The sequence below is a fragment of the Saccostrea echinata genome, unplaced genomic scaffold (genome assembly GCF_033153115.1).
Source record: "Saccostrea echinata isolate AGI-Se365-2 ecotype Australia unplaced genomic scaffold, CSIRO_AGI_Sech_v1 ptg000017l, whole genome shotgun sequence".
In the NCBI taxonomy this organism is placed as follows: domain Eukaryota; kingdom Metazoa; phylum Mollusca; class Bivalvia; order Ostreida; family Ostreidae; genus Saccostrea; species Saccostrea echinata.
The window spans coordinates 3,396,494-3,414,822 of record NW_026889766.1 but is presented as its reverse complement, the minus strand read 5'-3'; the positions used below and the strand labels follow the sequence as shown (position 1 = coordinate 3,414,822).

Genomic DNA, 18,329 nt, shown 5'->3' with positions numbered 1-18,329 from the left:
GATTATTTTACCAAAAAGGGATGAAATAAGTTCATTTTTTTATTAGCAGAAATTTAAAAGGTGAAAAATTTATATTGTACTTTGTACTTGCCTACTTATCTTTACATGAACTTGCCAACATTGAACCTAGTAAAAGAGGTCCACATTTATGGTAATAGACATGTACGTTACGTCTTCAAAAGAAAAGAAATAAAATTAAAAAAAAAATTAAATAAAATTTATTCCTCAGATTGATAACTAATATAACCTGTGATATTACTATTAGTTCAACAGCTAGTCTCAACATTGAATTATTTATAAATAAAATAAAAATAAATAAGACATAAAAAAATTATACATTGCATTATAAATGTAAAATACTCTTTTGCCAGATTTTTGACCAAGAATTATTTTCTTCTCCCCTTCACATCATCCTAGCTTTTAACAAGCCCATAAGTTGGGGTTGTGTGTGTGTAAGACCTGGGGAGGGCGGGGGGTCATCCTTCACTCTTTTCGAGAAAAGTTAGATATATTTTTACTATGTAAATTTTCATTTAAGATAAACCCCCCCACACTATATATATGTATCCTCCCCCCCCCCCCCCCCACCACACACACAATAGGATTTAATACCTGTATTGTTTTCAATAACAAATACATTTAACGTAAATAAGAAACGCTTTACTGGATAAGAGGTAGGAATTGTTCACTTACGATCAGTTTAAGAGGAGTGCACATTGATTGATTGAGCTTTCTTCTATTCATCATTTCATGGAGGCCGCCATGTTGACTTGGGTAATCATAATCGGGTTTGAGGTTTAGAATTTTGCGCATGCGCACTTTTAGTTCCGGAGTGAATCTCACCTTTCCCTGAGACACCTTCAAAAAAATCACTCTTGAAGATGTGTCTTTTTCTGTGCAATTGCAGTCAAAGTTCTTAAAAATTTTGGGCGAAAAACAACAGTTAATTTGTGACCAAACAGTTACTTCTTGAATGAAATAACAAAGAAAACCAGTTTTGGTTAACATGATAATTGATTGGTAATTATTCAACACAATGTGAAGTGATCATACTCATCCACGCCTCACCGCACACAAGGTGGTGGACTGACACTCAAACAATGGAACTATATCTTTTGCTTAAAAGTGTTCAAACGCAGCAATGATTAAACTATCTCTGCTTTGGACTGCTTTTTAAATAACCCCTTGTAGAAATATTAGTAGACATCTACTTGGGATTTTTTTTCTCTTTTTTAAATATAAAGCAAAATTGTGAAATTGCATTGAAATAGCTAAATAAAGCTACCCGAAGTAGCTAAATAAAGCTACGGTAGGTAATTCTAGCTACGTAGCTAAATGTACTGGACCTGGACCTTTTTTCTTTTTTTTTTGCTTGACGGTCATCAATATATGAAATATATGGAGATAACGAACAGTATTCAAGCTCAAAAGTCCATTAAACAATACAAAATAGGAGAAGAGCAAACACGGACCTCCAAACATCAGAGGTGGGATCAGGTGCCATGGAGGAGTGAGCATCCCCTGCCGACCGGTCACACCCGCCGTGTGCTCCTTGTCATGATCGGGAAATAACTGAAAAATCCGTCGACAATTCAGTGTGTAAATAATGGCCTAACAATTAGTATGAAAAACGTCAGTCAGCATTTGACTCAATGATAAATTGTATTTGCTGAAAAGGTCATTGTATCGACCATAGAACTTACGAAATGATGACTTTAAACGAGACAGCTGATATTCTTGTTTCATCAACTTGTTTGTCAATAATTTACCTCGTTTTAGAAATTGTACATATGTAGAGCATGCTCTTGTGTATCGAATCAACTGAGAGATATATACCCAGTATGCAGGTGATGAAGGTATATTGCTGCATAAGATATGTAAGGCATGCACTTACTTGCTAAGCAATGGAAAACGTGTCATCCTTGCCACCTGCTTGGGGGTCAGTACCCAGGCATTTTCATAGATATGTTTCGCATCCTCCAAGGATAAGTAATTTAATTCAAAATCGCAGGCGAGAAGGCACTCATCTACTACCTTCTCGTCTTCCTCGGTCAAACAAACCAAACGCCATCTTTGTAGGATAATATCGAGTATGTCTTCCTCTATCTGCCGCACTCCTAGTTTGTCAACAAAACAACTATCCCACTGAGATGTGCACCTAGGAAGTGTTGAATTTGGTGGACTTGAACTATCCGCATCAGAGGCTGTCTCGTTGGATGTCTCAGATTTAACTTCTTCTGATGAACTCATGACTGCATGAAATTGGGTAGACTTAGAGTCTATAACTAACCCAAACCTAAAATAAATTCCGATTTGGTTAAAGTTTTATATATTTTTAGTATACCGAACCCGATCTATTATGCAAATTGACCTATAACGTTACTCGGCACTCTAAGCCATTGAGCAGTGAGGGATCTTTTTCGTGTCAGCACCTACTGCGACACGGGGCCTCGGTTTATTAAGAAACAACGTTATACAGTGAACATGGCGTTATGCAGGCGCGGATCCAGGAATTTTTTCAGGGGGGGGGGGGGGTCACCACAGTCAAAAAAAATTCCAACCTAGAAATTTATTGACAGGCAAAAAAAAAAAAGTAAACTCGTCCAAACGTGAAAAACCTATTTCGTAGGGGGGGGGGGGGGGGGTAGCCGTTGACTTCTAATGCTTAATACCTATGACTTTTCATACCAACTTTCCACAGATACGCGTTCTCCGGGGGGGGGGGGGGGGGGGTCTGCGTTTTCGGGGGGGGGGGGGATCCAAGGTCACTTTTTACTTGGTTTAATATATAAATTTAATAACTCTGCAAATTCCAGGGGGGGGGGGTTCCGAACCCCCCATACCCCCTCTCTAGATCCGCTCATGGCGTTATGAATAGCAATTGCTCTGCTGGCATATTCCATGATGCGCGCTAGCGCATCATAGAAAATATGCCAGCAGAGCTATCGCTATTCATAACGCCATGTATTCTCTTTAGAGAAGTGGGTAGGCTTTCGCCTACAGCCACGTAGGCGAAAGCCTATCCACTTCTCTAAAGAGAATCAACACTATATGTTCACTGAATAATCGTTGTTTTTACTTAGGCCAAACAAAAAAAATATGTGTGGTTCCGGTTACACTTCCAAAAAAATTAGGGTAGGTAGGTAGGGATTTTTTTTTTTTTTCTTTAACAAAATGATTTTCTTCATTTTTTCTAAATAATACCTATCACTGCTTTGCAAATGGCATTTAGATGTGGTGTGATAATATACCAGTCAATATTGGTAGGGGACACCTACATGCTAGCTTGCTTTGGATTTAACACTATTAAACACTTGTATGAGGCGCCGTTTTGGTATTTACTGCCAAAAAGTGATATCACCTATTCGAATAGGTGATATCACCTATTCAATTGGTGATATCACCTATTCGAATAAGTGATATCACCTATTCAGCTTCTGAATAGGTGATATCACCTATTCGAATAGGTGATATCACCTATTCGAATAAGTGATATCACCTATTCGAATAGGTGATATCACCTATTCGATTTGAATTGGTGATATCACCTATTCGAATAGGTGATATCACTTATTCGAATAGGTGATATCACTTATTCGAATAGGTGATATCACTTATTCGAATAGGTGATATCACTTATTCCTTTTGAATAGGTGATATCACTTATTCGAATAGGTGATATCACCTATTCAAATCAAATAGGTGATATCACCTATTCGAATAGGTGATATCACCTATTCGAATAGGTGATATCACTTAATCATTTTGAATAGGTGATATCACTTATTCGAATAGGTGATATCACCTATTCAAATTATTTATGAAATAACAACTGCTCCCAAGACTATAGCTTTAATTCTCATTTACTTTCACTTTCGTTTTATAACTTACCATTCTTGCAGACAATGGATTACAGCTTCGCATTTAGTTTTAAGCACCCCAGTAGAATTTGTTGTTTGTTTTTGCTCACAAATTATATTTATTACACTTATCTATCATGTATACTATAGGAAAATTCAAAGGGTCTGTAAGTCTCGTTGACTTTCACTTTCGTTTTATAACTCCCGGGTACCTGAGCGTTCTTGGAGACAATGGATTGCTTAAGTTGTAAGCATCGCAGTGGAATTATTAAACTTGTAGTTTGTTTTGATCCCCGATTGTTGCAAAGAAGAGGAGAAAGTGGATTGATAGATGCAGGTAAATAGCGTTTAATTGCTTTATTTTTTCATTACATAACCAGGTCCAGTACAATCAGTACATTTAGCTACGTAGCTAAAATCACCTACCGTAGCTTTGTTTACCTACCTCAGGTAGCTTTATTTAGCTATTTCGAGGCAACTTTTCACAATTTTGCTTTTTATCTTAAAAAGACAAAAAGTCGCAAGAAAATGTCTACTAATATTTATTCTAGGTATCATTAACAAAGCAATCTAAAGCAGAGATAGTTTTAACATTGCTGCGTTTGATCACGTTTAAGGAAAATATGTATTCCCATTGTTTGAGTAACTGTACACACCTTGTGCGAGATGAGGCATGGATAAGTATGATTACTTCACATTGTGCTCATGTTAACCAAAACTGGTTTTCTTTGTTATTACACTCAAGAAGTAACTGTTAGGTCACAAATTAACTGTTGTATATAGCCCCATAACTTTTAGAACTTTGATTGCAATTGCGCAAAAAAAGACACATCTCCAAGAGTGATTTTTTCATGAATTGTTTTCAGATGAGTTCAAAGTTGAAAATTATCACTGCATCAAAGTGCAATTTTCTGCACTTTCTGGGAAGAATTCATATTTAAGAAATAAGTTTGATTTAGTAGCTAAATAAAGCTACTTCAAGTAGGTAAATAAAGCTATGTAGGTAATTCAAGCTACGTAGCTAAATCTAGTGATTGTACCAGACCTGATAACGTAAACACAAGCTATTCCGAGGGGGCCAAGATTAGCCAACATACTTAAGCAAAAAGGGAAAATTAAATCGTTTTTATGCTAAAATCGTCTGTATTCAAAAGGTACGCTTATCTACAGATTGGTTTTATAAATTTAAAGCATTGACTTAGCTTACAGTGGTATAATTTGGAGTATTGGACAGGTATGTACATGAGTTTGGGATATTGAATGCGATGTCATTGAAAGCAAATAAAAAAAATAGATGTACCCAAATGCATCGACCATGGGAATACAAAGTTGAATACCACGTCTATAACATATGATCTTTGTAGAAAACACATTCTTTTTTTTTTTTCAAACAATGTTTAATTACAACAATAAATAAAAATGGTCAGCTCATTCTGTAGGCTATAAGCTACCCTGTCTATTCGGAAATAAAAATGGTCACAAACACTCAAAAAATAATCATTTTTTATTCTACAAAGAAGAAGGCATTTTTCATTTACACATACAAACTGGATTAACCGCCAAGTTTCATGACCCCCCCCCCCCCCCCCCTTGCCAATACTCCTACAATTATGAGACAGACTTTTTTTCTTGAAATAGGCAATTTTCTCCATTTGTCATTATATATTACAGGGCTGCACAAGGTACTGAAAAAGGGACAGTGTTTTGAGTGAATGTGTTATCCATGTATCTGCAAATGAAGCAGATCCCCCAGTTATTATACTCATGATGAGTGTGACAACTTCCAACTTCCAAGTTGTTAATGACGGAACTCCATTTAAATCAGGTACAAGTAAAAGTTTAGGCTGCACAATTCTTTATTACAATATTCAAAACTTAATAATTCAGGATCAAGTTCACACAAGCTCACATTCCATGGTTACTTACAGCACCATTATGCTAGATAAATTTGTTATGATACACTTTCATGTTAAATAGTCAAATTTGATTGGTTTAAAAAACATTTGTTAACAAGTACTATTACCATACTGTATGCCAAACATTACATCCCAATGGTTGAAAATGCATGACTACGGGTAACAGTATATACAGTAATAAAAAATGTTAACTGTGCAGAATGTTTGCACATTCGTTTCACCTTGATGTTTCCTTTCTAAAATGCATTTTATGACAAGAAAAATATTACCTGTTTATTTTGGGTGATGTAAAATTCTTACCCCTTAAAAACCATTGCTGACCGAGGCGAGGTCAGCGATGGTTTTTGTGGTATAACAATTTCACGTTATCCTACTAAACATGTAATATTTTTATGTTATGTGTACTTCTATTTGTAAATGTTAATGACTGTGAAAAACATAAATATTTATAAATTAGTAAAATCAATTTAATACACTATAAATACACAAAAGGACAAATTTGTACATAATTCTCTATGATTAGGTTAATTAGTTTATATAAAGGATGTAAATGGGCATGATATATCATTGTTAATATTCAAGAAAGTGTTAACTGTTTTTCTTGTAGATGCTCCTTTCCATCTGATGTTTTCCAGGTTTTTGTGAAAAGTTTTCTTAAAAATGGCACCATTCAACCACAAATACTATGCCAGTGGAACTGTGATATCAATCAACTGCTTATGACACTGTTAACCGGCAGAGAAATTATTTTTTTTTATTTCAAACATTTTATGCCTGCAAATTGGTAAATGTACTTCATGAAATGCTTGAAGGATGCTAAAGGCTACTGAAATTCCAAGCCAAAGGATTGATACAAAAGTCATTTGAAGTTTTCTATTCTTAGTGATGAGTGTTTTTCAGGATGCCCTCTGATATCATAGCTATACAACTGGTCACTGTCCTTTGTTAGTTACACATGCAGACATCTTATTAAGGCAGTGATATAAGTAGCTCGAAGTGGATGCTTTATTGTTTTCCTCAGATTTATAACCTGGATTGATCTCTGATACAGTAATTTAAAGCCACGTCTTTTCACTGTCACAAAGTACTGAAATAAAAATAAATTTGATTAAAATATTTTTTTTAATTCATATCATTAAATTTTTAAGCTACAGAAATTCAAATTAATTACCTATTAGTAAATAGAAATCTTTAATTGATTAGCAAGCCTTTGCATTGTCAGTTCCTTTTCTGAAAGGACCATTTACCTTTAACAATGTCAGGACAGGTGAGGCAACTGGCTGGTCTTCATGCTGGAAGTGCGTGTTAACTCTGTAATCTTTTTAAACAAAACCATCCAGTGATGTCCTAAGATTGCCAGATGCGCAGACATATACCTGTATATAAGAAAGATTCTGTAACATGACATAGAATTTTTGCACAGCTTGACACACAACTGATGGTAACTTAGGTGCCTGCAAAATAATAAATCTGGCACATATTTATTTATTTGATACAAATCAGAACAAAATTTGTCCTTTTACAGAACAAATTATTTTCATTATAAAGAAAAGAGAAAATGCATATGTACTGTGTTAATATATATAACCTGTATTATTGGATATTTTTACCCCATTCTAATTTTTAAAATATTCACTCTTTCACCCTTGAAAACAATTTTGCCCTTTTCAAATTTGATCAGACACATTTGTGTTTAAAAGATATATGCTGCCTTCTTCGAATTTGTCCCATTTTAAATTCACCTACTTGTAAGGAGGGCAGAATGAGAAAAATAAAACTGGGGCGAAAAATTTCCAGAACAAAGTACCATTACTCGCCTGCCTGTTGTACTATAACTCCTCCAGCCTTACAATATTCTATAATCATTGCTTTCATGCGATACCCCCCAGTGGATTGATGGTCTCTTTTCCAAATTATATGCACTTTCTTAAAAGAATGAATTTGTCAATTTATGAAATTTAGTATTACAAGTTAATAAAGACAGTAAAACAATGTTATCAACATTTATATGCAAATGAACCTCTGTATAAATCACTAATAAATGATTGACAACTTGTATGTAATATATCGAATACCCTTAATTTTGCATTTGGAAACTCAGCATTAAGCCCAAACAAAAAAATGTGTGGTTCCGGTTACACCTCCAAAAAAAATAGGGTAGTTGGGATTTTTTATTATTTTTTTTTTTTTTAGTACAAAATGATTTTCTAAATTTTTCTAAATAATACCTATTTCTTTTCGTTAGCATAAGTGAACTATTTTATGTGTAGAGTGTTAGATATGTTTTCTCTTAAGCATATGGATTAGATATGTGCTTTAATGTGTGAATAAAATGTCTTGGGTATTTAAACAGTTGTTTGCTGATTCTATTCATTCCGAGTTCATACTGTCATCTAGAAAATACAATGTTTGAAGAAAATCAGCATGAGCAAATTGAATTATTTAACTGTTATTTGGATATTATATTTTCTTTTTTAAGAATGTTAAGTGTTTCTGAAAATGATATGTGCTATCCTTGTTTTTAAAGGATGATATTAATTTCAGAATTGTATATTATAAGTAAAATTAATGGATATCTTAAGCATTATACATTAAATCTTAAATATAGATCATGATTTCTCTATCGGAATCTGCTGCAGAAGTCTTTATACAGGTATATAAAATCTAAAATTGTACATTATAGAATGCGAAAAAACAAATATTTTGTGAAGAGCTGAGTATACAACTCATAACTAATAAATGTTTTGTTTATTTTGAATTCAGTCTTTTCCAACTATGGTTCAGAAAAGAAATGTTTTATATGTGGATGAACAGAGTGAAGGAGAAAATAAGTGGCATTTCGATGTGGCGTTAAATATACTAGTCAACATTGGCAGGGGGCACCCTAGTTATGAATATGAAACAAATATTTTTAAATCAAAAATAATGAAAACACAATCTTTTCTTTTTGTAAAAAATAAAGTCCAAGGTGAACATCCTTTTTTTAAAATCAGTGTTTATAAATGAAATTAATTAATTACTTTTATCCAGAACAGTTCTTATTTTACTTAATAATAAATTCTGAACTATAAACTAGAAAACGGACATGAGAGTTCTGCTAAGAGCTGTCAGAGGAAAAGAATGTGACACCTACACTTTGTACAGTAATGTTTAAAACAAAATAAATCACCTAAGCAAGATGACATAGAATCATTCAAATTTGTCAGAATTACAAATATTTAATATTATTAAAATTTTAAATCCTTTCATGAAACCTTTTTGCCTCATTGAAGACTTCATACTTCCAAGCTCATTTCTCATATATATTGGTGTTTTGCAAGTTGACTTTATTCATGTAAAATCAGCAGTCTTCTTTTTCACTTTTCCTCATGAACTGTTTTTTTTTCTACTTTCGGTTTAAAAGAAATGATCCTGATATAAATTATTTAATAGTTTACAAGTTAATCTATCTTACACATTGGGCTAATTCTTGCGTAATCAATGCAATCAAATAAATGTTTTCTCATGTTATCTTCCCCCTAACTCCAAAAAACGTTACCTGGCCAGCTGTCTGTGTGCTTTCAAGCGAGAAGTGATTTCCTATCCTGACTTCACACCTTTGCGTGCATTAAATAATAAAGGGGCTAATCAGCATGCACTTGTTATAAACCAGCTGTAAACAGAGCAACTAACTGAATCTCGCCACTCTTGGGCATATTTATTTAATTTTGGCAACCAAAAAACAAACAAACAAAAAAACATGGTGCTGGAAAAAGGTATACTGCCACGCCATGCTAGCTTGCTTTAGATTTAACACCATCAAACACTTGCACTACGTGTTGAAACGATTTTTGCATGGAGGCCGCCATTGCTGGAACTAAAACTAATACCAAAGTGGATGACGGAAATCACGGAAAATTCCGGAAAATAAATATGAATATTGCCGAAAAAAAGTTTAGGGTCGGGGATCTAAAATAGGGACGGTCAGGTAATGGGAACCACACATATTTTTTTATTTGGCCTAATAATATTCCATACATGATTGAGCTGTCACCTGATGAACCTTTAATTCTTTTCTATTTTTATTTTTTATATGCTTTATATGTATATGAATTATAAGAGTAAATGTAAGTCCAAAAACTTATTTTGTGACATCAATTTCATACCTGTATTTAAGTTGCCTTTTTGAGGATATACCGGGTAAATTATTCAAAGTCGATGTACATGTAGTCTTAGATGCTGCAGTTCTCTTGTATTTTAGCTATAAAATAAATCTTAATGTATACAATTGTGTAAGATGAAAGAATATTTCAAACACTGCATGAAACAGACCAAAACTTTAACCAAAATATCCTCTATAACATGCTCTCTAAACTGAAGAATATGGTCATATAATTGCAGTCATATGAATTTGTTCAATGATAAATGCAGAGAGAATTTGCAGAATATATAAAGAAAGTTTTATCGTTGGGATTAGGAAATAAGCAGGTCTAGTACAATCTCTTAATTTAGCTATATAGCTTGAAATAGCTATTTAGCTTTATTAAGCTATTCAAAATAGCTTGATTTAGCTATTTATATGCAGTTTTTTCACAAAAATTATTTTGGTAAGAAATAGACAAAAAGTTGCATGTATTTGACTATTCATATATGTGCTATGGGCTATCGAAACAACAAGCAAAATCAAAGATTATAAGCTCCAACTTTGCAACTTTGATTACTTTTAAGCAAAAGATTAATTCTATTATTTGAGTAACTGTCCACTACCTTGTGTGCATTGAGGCATGGATAAGTATGATTGCTTCTCACTGAATGTACTGAATTAATCAATTATCTTGTTGACCACAATTGGCCTCCTTTATAAATTCATTGAAGAAGTAACTGTATCAATTGCATATGTAGCCCAAAAACTTTTAGAACTTTGAGTACAAAGTCTCTTTTGTTTCTATTTCCCTAATTATCTCCCCTTGTTTAAGGGTCACAACCCTAGTTTTAGTATAAACAGAAGCCCTTGGCCCAAGGATTATAACCCTGTGACAAATTTGACAATAATGGCCAAAGGGTTCTTGAGTTATGGCCCATATTCTAAAAAGTTTACGTACACCGCACAAATGGCCACAGCATTAGCTCTTTGGGCCTTTGGCTCAGAAGAGCTTAAAAATGAACCTCTTACATTGATTTTTGGTCAATATTTTTTACAGTTTTTTGTATAGTTTTTTGATGAACAATGTACAGTATTTTCACCCAAATTCCTGTATTTTGAGGACTGCTGTACAGTATTTGGACCTAAAAATTATCACATGTATGCAAGGAGATTTTAATGAGTGAGTTTTAAATGCATCAATTTCAGATGAGTTCAAGGTTGAGTATCATCACTGCACCAAGGTGCGACTTTTTGTGCATGCTGAGAAAAGTATACATTTAAGAAAAAGTGTGATAAAATAGCTAAATTAAGCTATTCTGAACACCTTAATAAAGCTATATATATAGCTAAATCAAAAGATTGTACTGGACCTGATAAGTGCTTTCAAACATTGAATACTTAAAAAACTAGACCTACTGACATGCAACAGCTAAATTTTTGTTGATAAATGAAGCGTATTCTGAACAAATTATTTACCCAAACAAAGGTGATGCTGTCACAAGATGACGTTCGTACCCATCTGACACTTACACTACTCCTCCTTAATCAGCTGGTAATAACATTATTATCCTCGAATTCAAGAAAAATCTGTTAATAAATTAGTTGGAATGATGATAACAAAACTATTCTAATCAGATACAAATGTATAATATAAGACTTCTATTTCACCCAAGAATACCCAAGAAGCATGCAGGTGACATTCTCCGACTTGTTTACCTGTACTTCGATCGAAATTCTCCTCCTACTTGCTCGCACCCAAGCTTTTACGACCCTCAATTTATCCATCGTAAGTCGGAGAACCCTTCGGCTTTGTACAACTGCTTAAACTTTCCTTATACGCTTTGTGTAAACCATAAACATGCATAACCCAATACACATCTCCATGTGTGAGGTACCTGGAAGTTAATATTATCGAAAAATCTCGCGAGTCACGTGACGAGACTTACAGACCCTAACGCAGCCCGAATTTGCTTGGTTCCAATGAAAATCTAGATAATCTTGAGGAAGGGAGCATTCATTATTTGTTGTCGTAAGAAATGCGAATAGGTGATATCACCTATTCGAAAAGGTGATATCACTCATTCAAATTGAATAGGTGATATCACTTATTCGAATAGGTGATATCACTTATTCGAATAGGTGATATCACCTATTCAGCACGAATAGGTGATATCACCTATTCGAATAGGTGATATCACCTATTCATTTCGAATAGGTGATATCACCTATTCGAATAAGTGATATCACCTATTCGAATAAGTGATATCACCTATTTGAATAGGTGATATCACCTATTCGAATAGGTGATATCACCTATTCAATTTGAATGAGTGATATCACCTATTCGAATAGGTGATATCACCTATTCGAATAGGTGATATCACTTATTCGAATAGGTGATATCACTTTTTGGCAGTAAATACCAAAACGGCGCCTCATACACTTGCACTATGTTTTGCAAGGAGGCCGTCATTGCTGAAACTAAAACTTAAACTGGAGCCATTGATGGAAATCGGGGGAAATTCCGAAAAAAATATGAAAATTGCCAAAAAAAAGTTTAGGGTCGGGGGTATGAAATAGGGAAGGTCGGGTAACCGGAACCACACATATTTTTTTATTTGGCCTTATATTTGCATTCTGTGATGTCAAGGATATCAGAGGAAATCCTAGCCTGCATAAGGGCACGGTAGCATGCTTGTCTCCAGTGAAGAAAAACAAGTCTACGTGACAAGTCTGTGTCATTTTTACACACTAATATAACTCACACCAAACTTAAAAACATTCCTTGATTGACCCGTACTTGTAAGTAGTTCATAGATGTTAGAATAGAAATGAATAAAATAAACATGGTAATTAAAATAAACATTAAAGCAAAATTCAAATTTAAACAATATTTTATTAATAATCAAGTTCACCATGCAATGCAAAAAAAAAAAAAACAAAAAAAAAAAACAAAACAAAACAAAAAAAAACATATAATTTAAAAAAAAAAAAAAAAAACCCATTGAATATCATTTCAAAACAAAAAAAATATAATCATTAAGACTTACTGTAATTAAAAGTAATGGCTAAAAGCCTATCAAAATGTGACGGAGATGATTGCATTTTTCTATGAACAATAATGTTATTTGTAAACATTAAACGCTCAGTACGCAAGACAATACAATTCTTAGATGACGGTAGACAGACGTCTCGACCGAACGGCACCTCGGCCCGGCAAGTCTGACACCACGGCCCTGACATGTCGAACCAAGATTATTGGTCAACACGTCGGCCCATAAAAGGGACTCCTCAGCCCAAGCAAAAATTTTATGATCGAAAAAGAATTAAACCATTGTCTGAATTGATATTATTATTGATGTTATTATTCTTTCTTAAACGATTTTTTAATTTAAAAAAAAATAATAATAATAATAAAGGGGGGGGGGGGGGTCTATGATAAATGCGCGTGATTGGTTCATTTCTCTTAAACTAAATCAGATTAATCTTTAACTTACATCTATCTCTTGTTTTTGCCGCCCGGAGGACCGGGCTGCTCTCTACATATAAGTTTAAGTTTTGGTGTATGGGGATCGAGGTTGGAGAAGTTATGCAGAATTAAAGGTTAACTATACATTAAAATGATTATACATCAGAGCGTTCTTTTCCTTTATAAATTACGAGATACACAATATGTTTACTTCCATGAAGTACATTCTTCCAAATAAATATGACAAATCATGGGCTTTGCTGTTTTTGAGAAGAAGATATTTAAAGATTTTTACTATGTATTCCTATGTAAAATTTTGATTGCCCACTGTGGCCCAGTTTTATCCCCGGGGATCATGAATTAAACAAACTTGAATCTACACTGCCTGAGGATGCTTCCACATAAGTTTCTTATTTTCTAGCAGTGTTCCTTGAGAAAAAAGATTTTTAAATGATGACATTAATTTTTCACGAATTCGTAATTTTTTCCCCTTGGAAGAGCGCGTGACCCTTCATTTGAACAAATCCCCTTTACCCAAGGATACTTCGTGGCAAGTTGGTTGAAAATGGCCCAATGGTTCACGAGAAAAAGTTGAAAATATGAAAAGTTTACAACGTCTGTCTGCGTGTAACACTTTCGTTTCCAGACAACATCTCAAAAACACTTTGATCTATTGCAATGAAATTTGATATCACAACTCCTTATGGCCTAAAGAAGACCCCTATTGATTTTGAGGTCCGAAGGCCGAGGTCAGAAATTCACATGTTCTGTCTGCGTAACGCTTTCGTTTCAAGATGATATTTAAAAAAAAACTCTTTGAGCTTTTCCTATGAAATTTACCATCACAACTCTCTATTGCCTGAAAAAAAAAAAAACCGTTTTGATTTTGAGGTCAAAAAGATCAAAGGTCAAAATCAGAAATTCATATATCCTGTATGTGTAGAACACTTTCATTTCCAGATGATATCTCAAAAAGCCTTTGAGCTTTTGCTATGAAATTTGATATCACAACTCCCTATAGCTTAGAGGTTGAGAGATCAAAGGTCAAGGTAAGAAATTCATGCATAAAAAGAATTCCCGATGATAACTTTAGTTTTCTTTGAAATTTTGCAATGAAACTTTATAACTCACAATGACTCAAAGAAGACCTCTATTGATTTTGAGGTCAAAAGGTCAAGGTAAAAAAGTCATATCCATAAAATGGTTTCCTGCTGATGACTTGGTTCTCCTTTTGGTTTTGCACTGAAATTTTATACTGTTAGTCAAAATAACTTTAATAACAACTGTTGATTTTGAGGTCAAAAGGTCAAAGACCAAGGACAGTTTTTCAAATATATTGAATATATAGTTTTCAGATGACAGCTTTAGTTATTGAATACATAGTTTTCCGATGATATCTTTAGTTATTTGTTAAGTTTTCCAATGGAACTTAAGGTAAGGAATTTCTTTTACTTAAAAAAACCCCTATTGACTTTAAGGCCAAAATCTGAAAGGTCATGGTCAACCTTTTTCTTTCTCCATCTGCATTTTTTTCAGGTCCTCCAACCTTTTCATTTTTACTTAAGCAGGGGACACAAATTCCCTGAATTAGCTTGTTTTAATATGCAACATATCTTCTACCTAGGCGTAATAATAATAAAAAAAATGTTTGTTTATGGTTACCCGGGCGACCCTACATTTGATGGCCGACCCAATTTTTTTTTCGTCGTAAAAATATCCAGAGGTCACTCGCCGGTCAGTTTTACTTTTACATGCATCTTAAACGGTCAAGGGTTTGAAATCGAAAGCGAAAGTACTAGAAACGAAATGGAGTGTTCAATATCTCATCAAGGTGTTCATTGCAGTTTGAAGAATGCCGTTATATATAAAAGAACTCAAACTTATACTGGCATTGCCAAACAGCATGACCTTTATTCAGGTGTTTGAACGATATCATGATGGAAATGAAAATGAAACCAATTCATGTGAATTTGTGTATTATCTATGACATAGATGTTCCCCAAACGCTCCCCCACTTCCATTTGGTGCCCCATTCCCTATAGGCTTCAAGAAATCAAGCAAAATCTTTGTACATGTATTATAGACTTTTACAATATATTTTGCAAATTGTTTGGAGAAATAACAAAGCACATATAGCAGAATGAGCATAAGCCGTTCAAATTTAAGTACACGTGCATGCACATGATTTCGAAAATTTCCACATGCATCATCTAATAGTATGCTATAATAAAGAGCTATATCTTTTAGATTTCAAAGAATTGCACTGAAAAACGTAGAAAAATACAGCAACTTAAATACTCAGCACGCATGCATACATGTCTTTAAATTCATTTCTGATGATTCCATAACGTATTTTCTAGATTATTCACATTTATTATACCTCTGTGATTTTTTTCTATATAAAAATATGACGAATAAACATGCTATTTTTCCAAACAGCCCCGACCTTGGAATAGTTTTTGTGCCATTTGCCTATGGTGGAATAGTCATTAAACTTTTCACCGGCAGCATTCTGTTTCCCTCACTTTTTGTCTCGGAACTCTTCTGGTTTTATTCAGATTGTGACGTAACACAAGTAAAGACTGCTTCGGTATAATAAAACACCTATTTACTGGCTATGAGGACAATAGCAAGTTTATTGTCCCCCTCGACAGCAACTATTTCCCTCGGCTGCGCCTCGGGAAATAGATGCTGTCTTGGGGAACGATAAACTTGCTATTGTCCTCATAGCCAGTAAATAGGTGTATAATACATGTATATTCTTATAGTGCTTTATAATATATACCATGCAAGCTTGCATGCTATTTTGACCATGTCATCTTGTTTACACTACTCATGCTTATATATATACTGAGTTTCAAAGCATTCCATCAAGAAGAACGAAAAGCTATAGTCATTTCAATTTTATCAGTCATTTTACCTATTGTACGCACACGCACATGCATGCACGTGCCTGAAAAATGACCTTCGTTCCGCACATCTACACAACATGCCTAGGGTTCAACCCAATTGGATGAACAGTTTCTGAGAACACTTGCGGGCAAAAAAGTTCCAGGAATAATAATAACTAGAAAGTCTGCTATTGCAAGCAATTGTGTATATCGCCCCGAACTGGCTTTATTAGAAATAGTCTAAAAGTGTATTGTTCTAGGATTCTCTTTGTTTTGTTTTGTTTTTTTTTGTTTTTTTTTAAAAAAAGAAGCTTATATTTAAGCACATGGTCCAATCTACCGACTCTTGGATTGTGGAGGATTTGTTGTGCGGAGATAATAGTTTTGATTGGCAGGATTGATGATTAATAAAAATTTTGATTTCCTCAAAAACCTCTATTTTGTTTTATTTCTGATTGAGTGAACATGAAATACATCAGAACACAGATGTTTATACATGTAAGATGAAGTAATCGTAAATAAGATGATTTACACACACAACAGAAAAAGCATCACGGCAGCGGAATATAAACTCATATATTAGGGAAGCTTGATTTTATTAATAAATATATCTGAATACCCTCACCATAAGACATAAAGTAAATTATATATCTGTTCATCTGGTCAGAAATTCGCCGATTAAAATATATATTGAGTCAAAGGCAAACAAACTTTCAAGAAAATTTATTTTGGGTCTTTAGGAGATTTAAAGTCGATCAGAGGACGATTTCGGTTTAAGTTGTGGTTATTCTGGGTGAGGCGCGCGTGCGCGCCTGTGTGTGTAGGGGGGAGGGCTAGTAAAAATGTACAATATCCTTCTTGACTTTATTAGTTAACAGAATTTTATTTGAAAACTGAATGTGAAAATAAAGCATTACTCAAAAAAAAAAAAAAAAAAAAAAAAAAAAAAAATCGGAAGAAAACGATACTTATCAAAAATATAATTCTTATTAGTCGTTTAGAAAGAGCGAAAGGAACGCCGATGAACTAAATATACTACTAAAGTTTGTTTTTTTTTTAAATAAACTTCCTACAATGGCATCAAGAAAGTATTCTGTCGTCTTTACCTCCTTCGGAGGCTTATTTTACATACGAATCACATGCAGTGTTAGCTGAGTGCTTTCATACTAAATGAATAGTTCTGACGCGAATATAAATTAAAATAAAAGTGAATGTTTTGTAGTGTTTAACAGGGTAGAAATAAACAAAAAGTCATTTTTCCTCAGCAAAGAGATTCATTCTGCACTCATTTCAATTATGTATTACAATAGCACATTTACTGTAACTTGACAACTTCTATTTAGTAATAAACATAACGTGAATAATTTATAAGTTTTTTAAAAAAAAAAAAAAATCAGAAATAAACATATGTACAAAGTTTTTGGACATTCGTACTAAGAACCTGCAAATATGTGTTTTAAATCTGTAGATAGACTTATAGCTCTATAAATCTCACAAAAATATATTCAATAACAAAAATGAAGGAGAAAGAAGTTGGAAAATGATTTTTTAAAAGAAACTTCTGATAGCATACAATGGTCACGTGACAGCGACTTTTCTTAAATCATGTGTTCTTTATCTGGCTTCAGCGACAAACTTTGAAAAAATAAAATATCTCACGCACAACTAGAGTTGGTGATTTTTGTTTCTGTAAAGTTTCCTGAAGATTTTGAAAGCTATCTATAGAACACTCGAGTACGAAACTCAGGTGAACCAAAATATGACTTCGTTCCGGTGGCTGAAGCGATGGACCTGCTCCAACTTTTTGGCGGAAAACAATTTGATCCTGTAGAAGAAATAAACCTTTAAAGTTTCCAAAAGATTGCTTGCGTAGTTCGTGAGAAAAATAGAAATTAAAGAATTTTCACTTTTCGCCTGTTTCCATGGCAACGGTAGATATTTAGAAAAAATTGAAAGTTGACTGCACACTTAGAGTTTCTAATTATAATTTCTGTAAAGTTCCATCCAGATTTCCAAGCCACCTCTGAGAACATATGTGAGCATAACACCCTTTTTCTGGCTTGTTTCTGT

At 33.8% G+C, this 18,329-nt stretch overlaps 1 protein-coding gene and 1 long non-coding RNA gene across 2 annotated transcripts in view; both read right to left on the bottom strand.

The window, feature by feature from the left end:
* LOC133189146 (uncharacterized) overlaps nt 1–2,300 on the bottom strand; it is a 47,054-nt gene extending 44,754 nt beyond the window's left edge. Inside the window, exon 1 of the mRNA XM_061324552.1 lies at nt 1,895–2,300. Within this exon, the coding sequence (XP_061180536.1) occupies nt 1,895–2,250 (356 nt within the window). The 5' untranslated portion in view covers nt 2,251–2,300. The remainder of the gene's footprint in view (nt 1–1,894) is intronic.
* A 3,398-nt stretch (nt 2,301–5,698) lies between these two features.
* On the bottom strand, nt 5,699–11,888 carry LOC133189331 (uncharacterized). Its single transcript, XR_009721436.1, has 6 exons — nt 11,616–11,888; nt 11,376–11,486; nt 9,922–10,016; nt 7,584–7,702; nt 7,024–7,152; nt 5,699–6,863 (listed from the first exon to the last, which is right to left on the bottom strand). It is a non-coding gene; the product is annotated as an uncharacterized LOC133189331 (long non-coding RNA).
* Between the last annotated feature and the right edge of the window lie 6,441 nt (nt 11,889–18,329).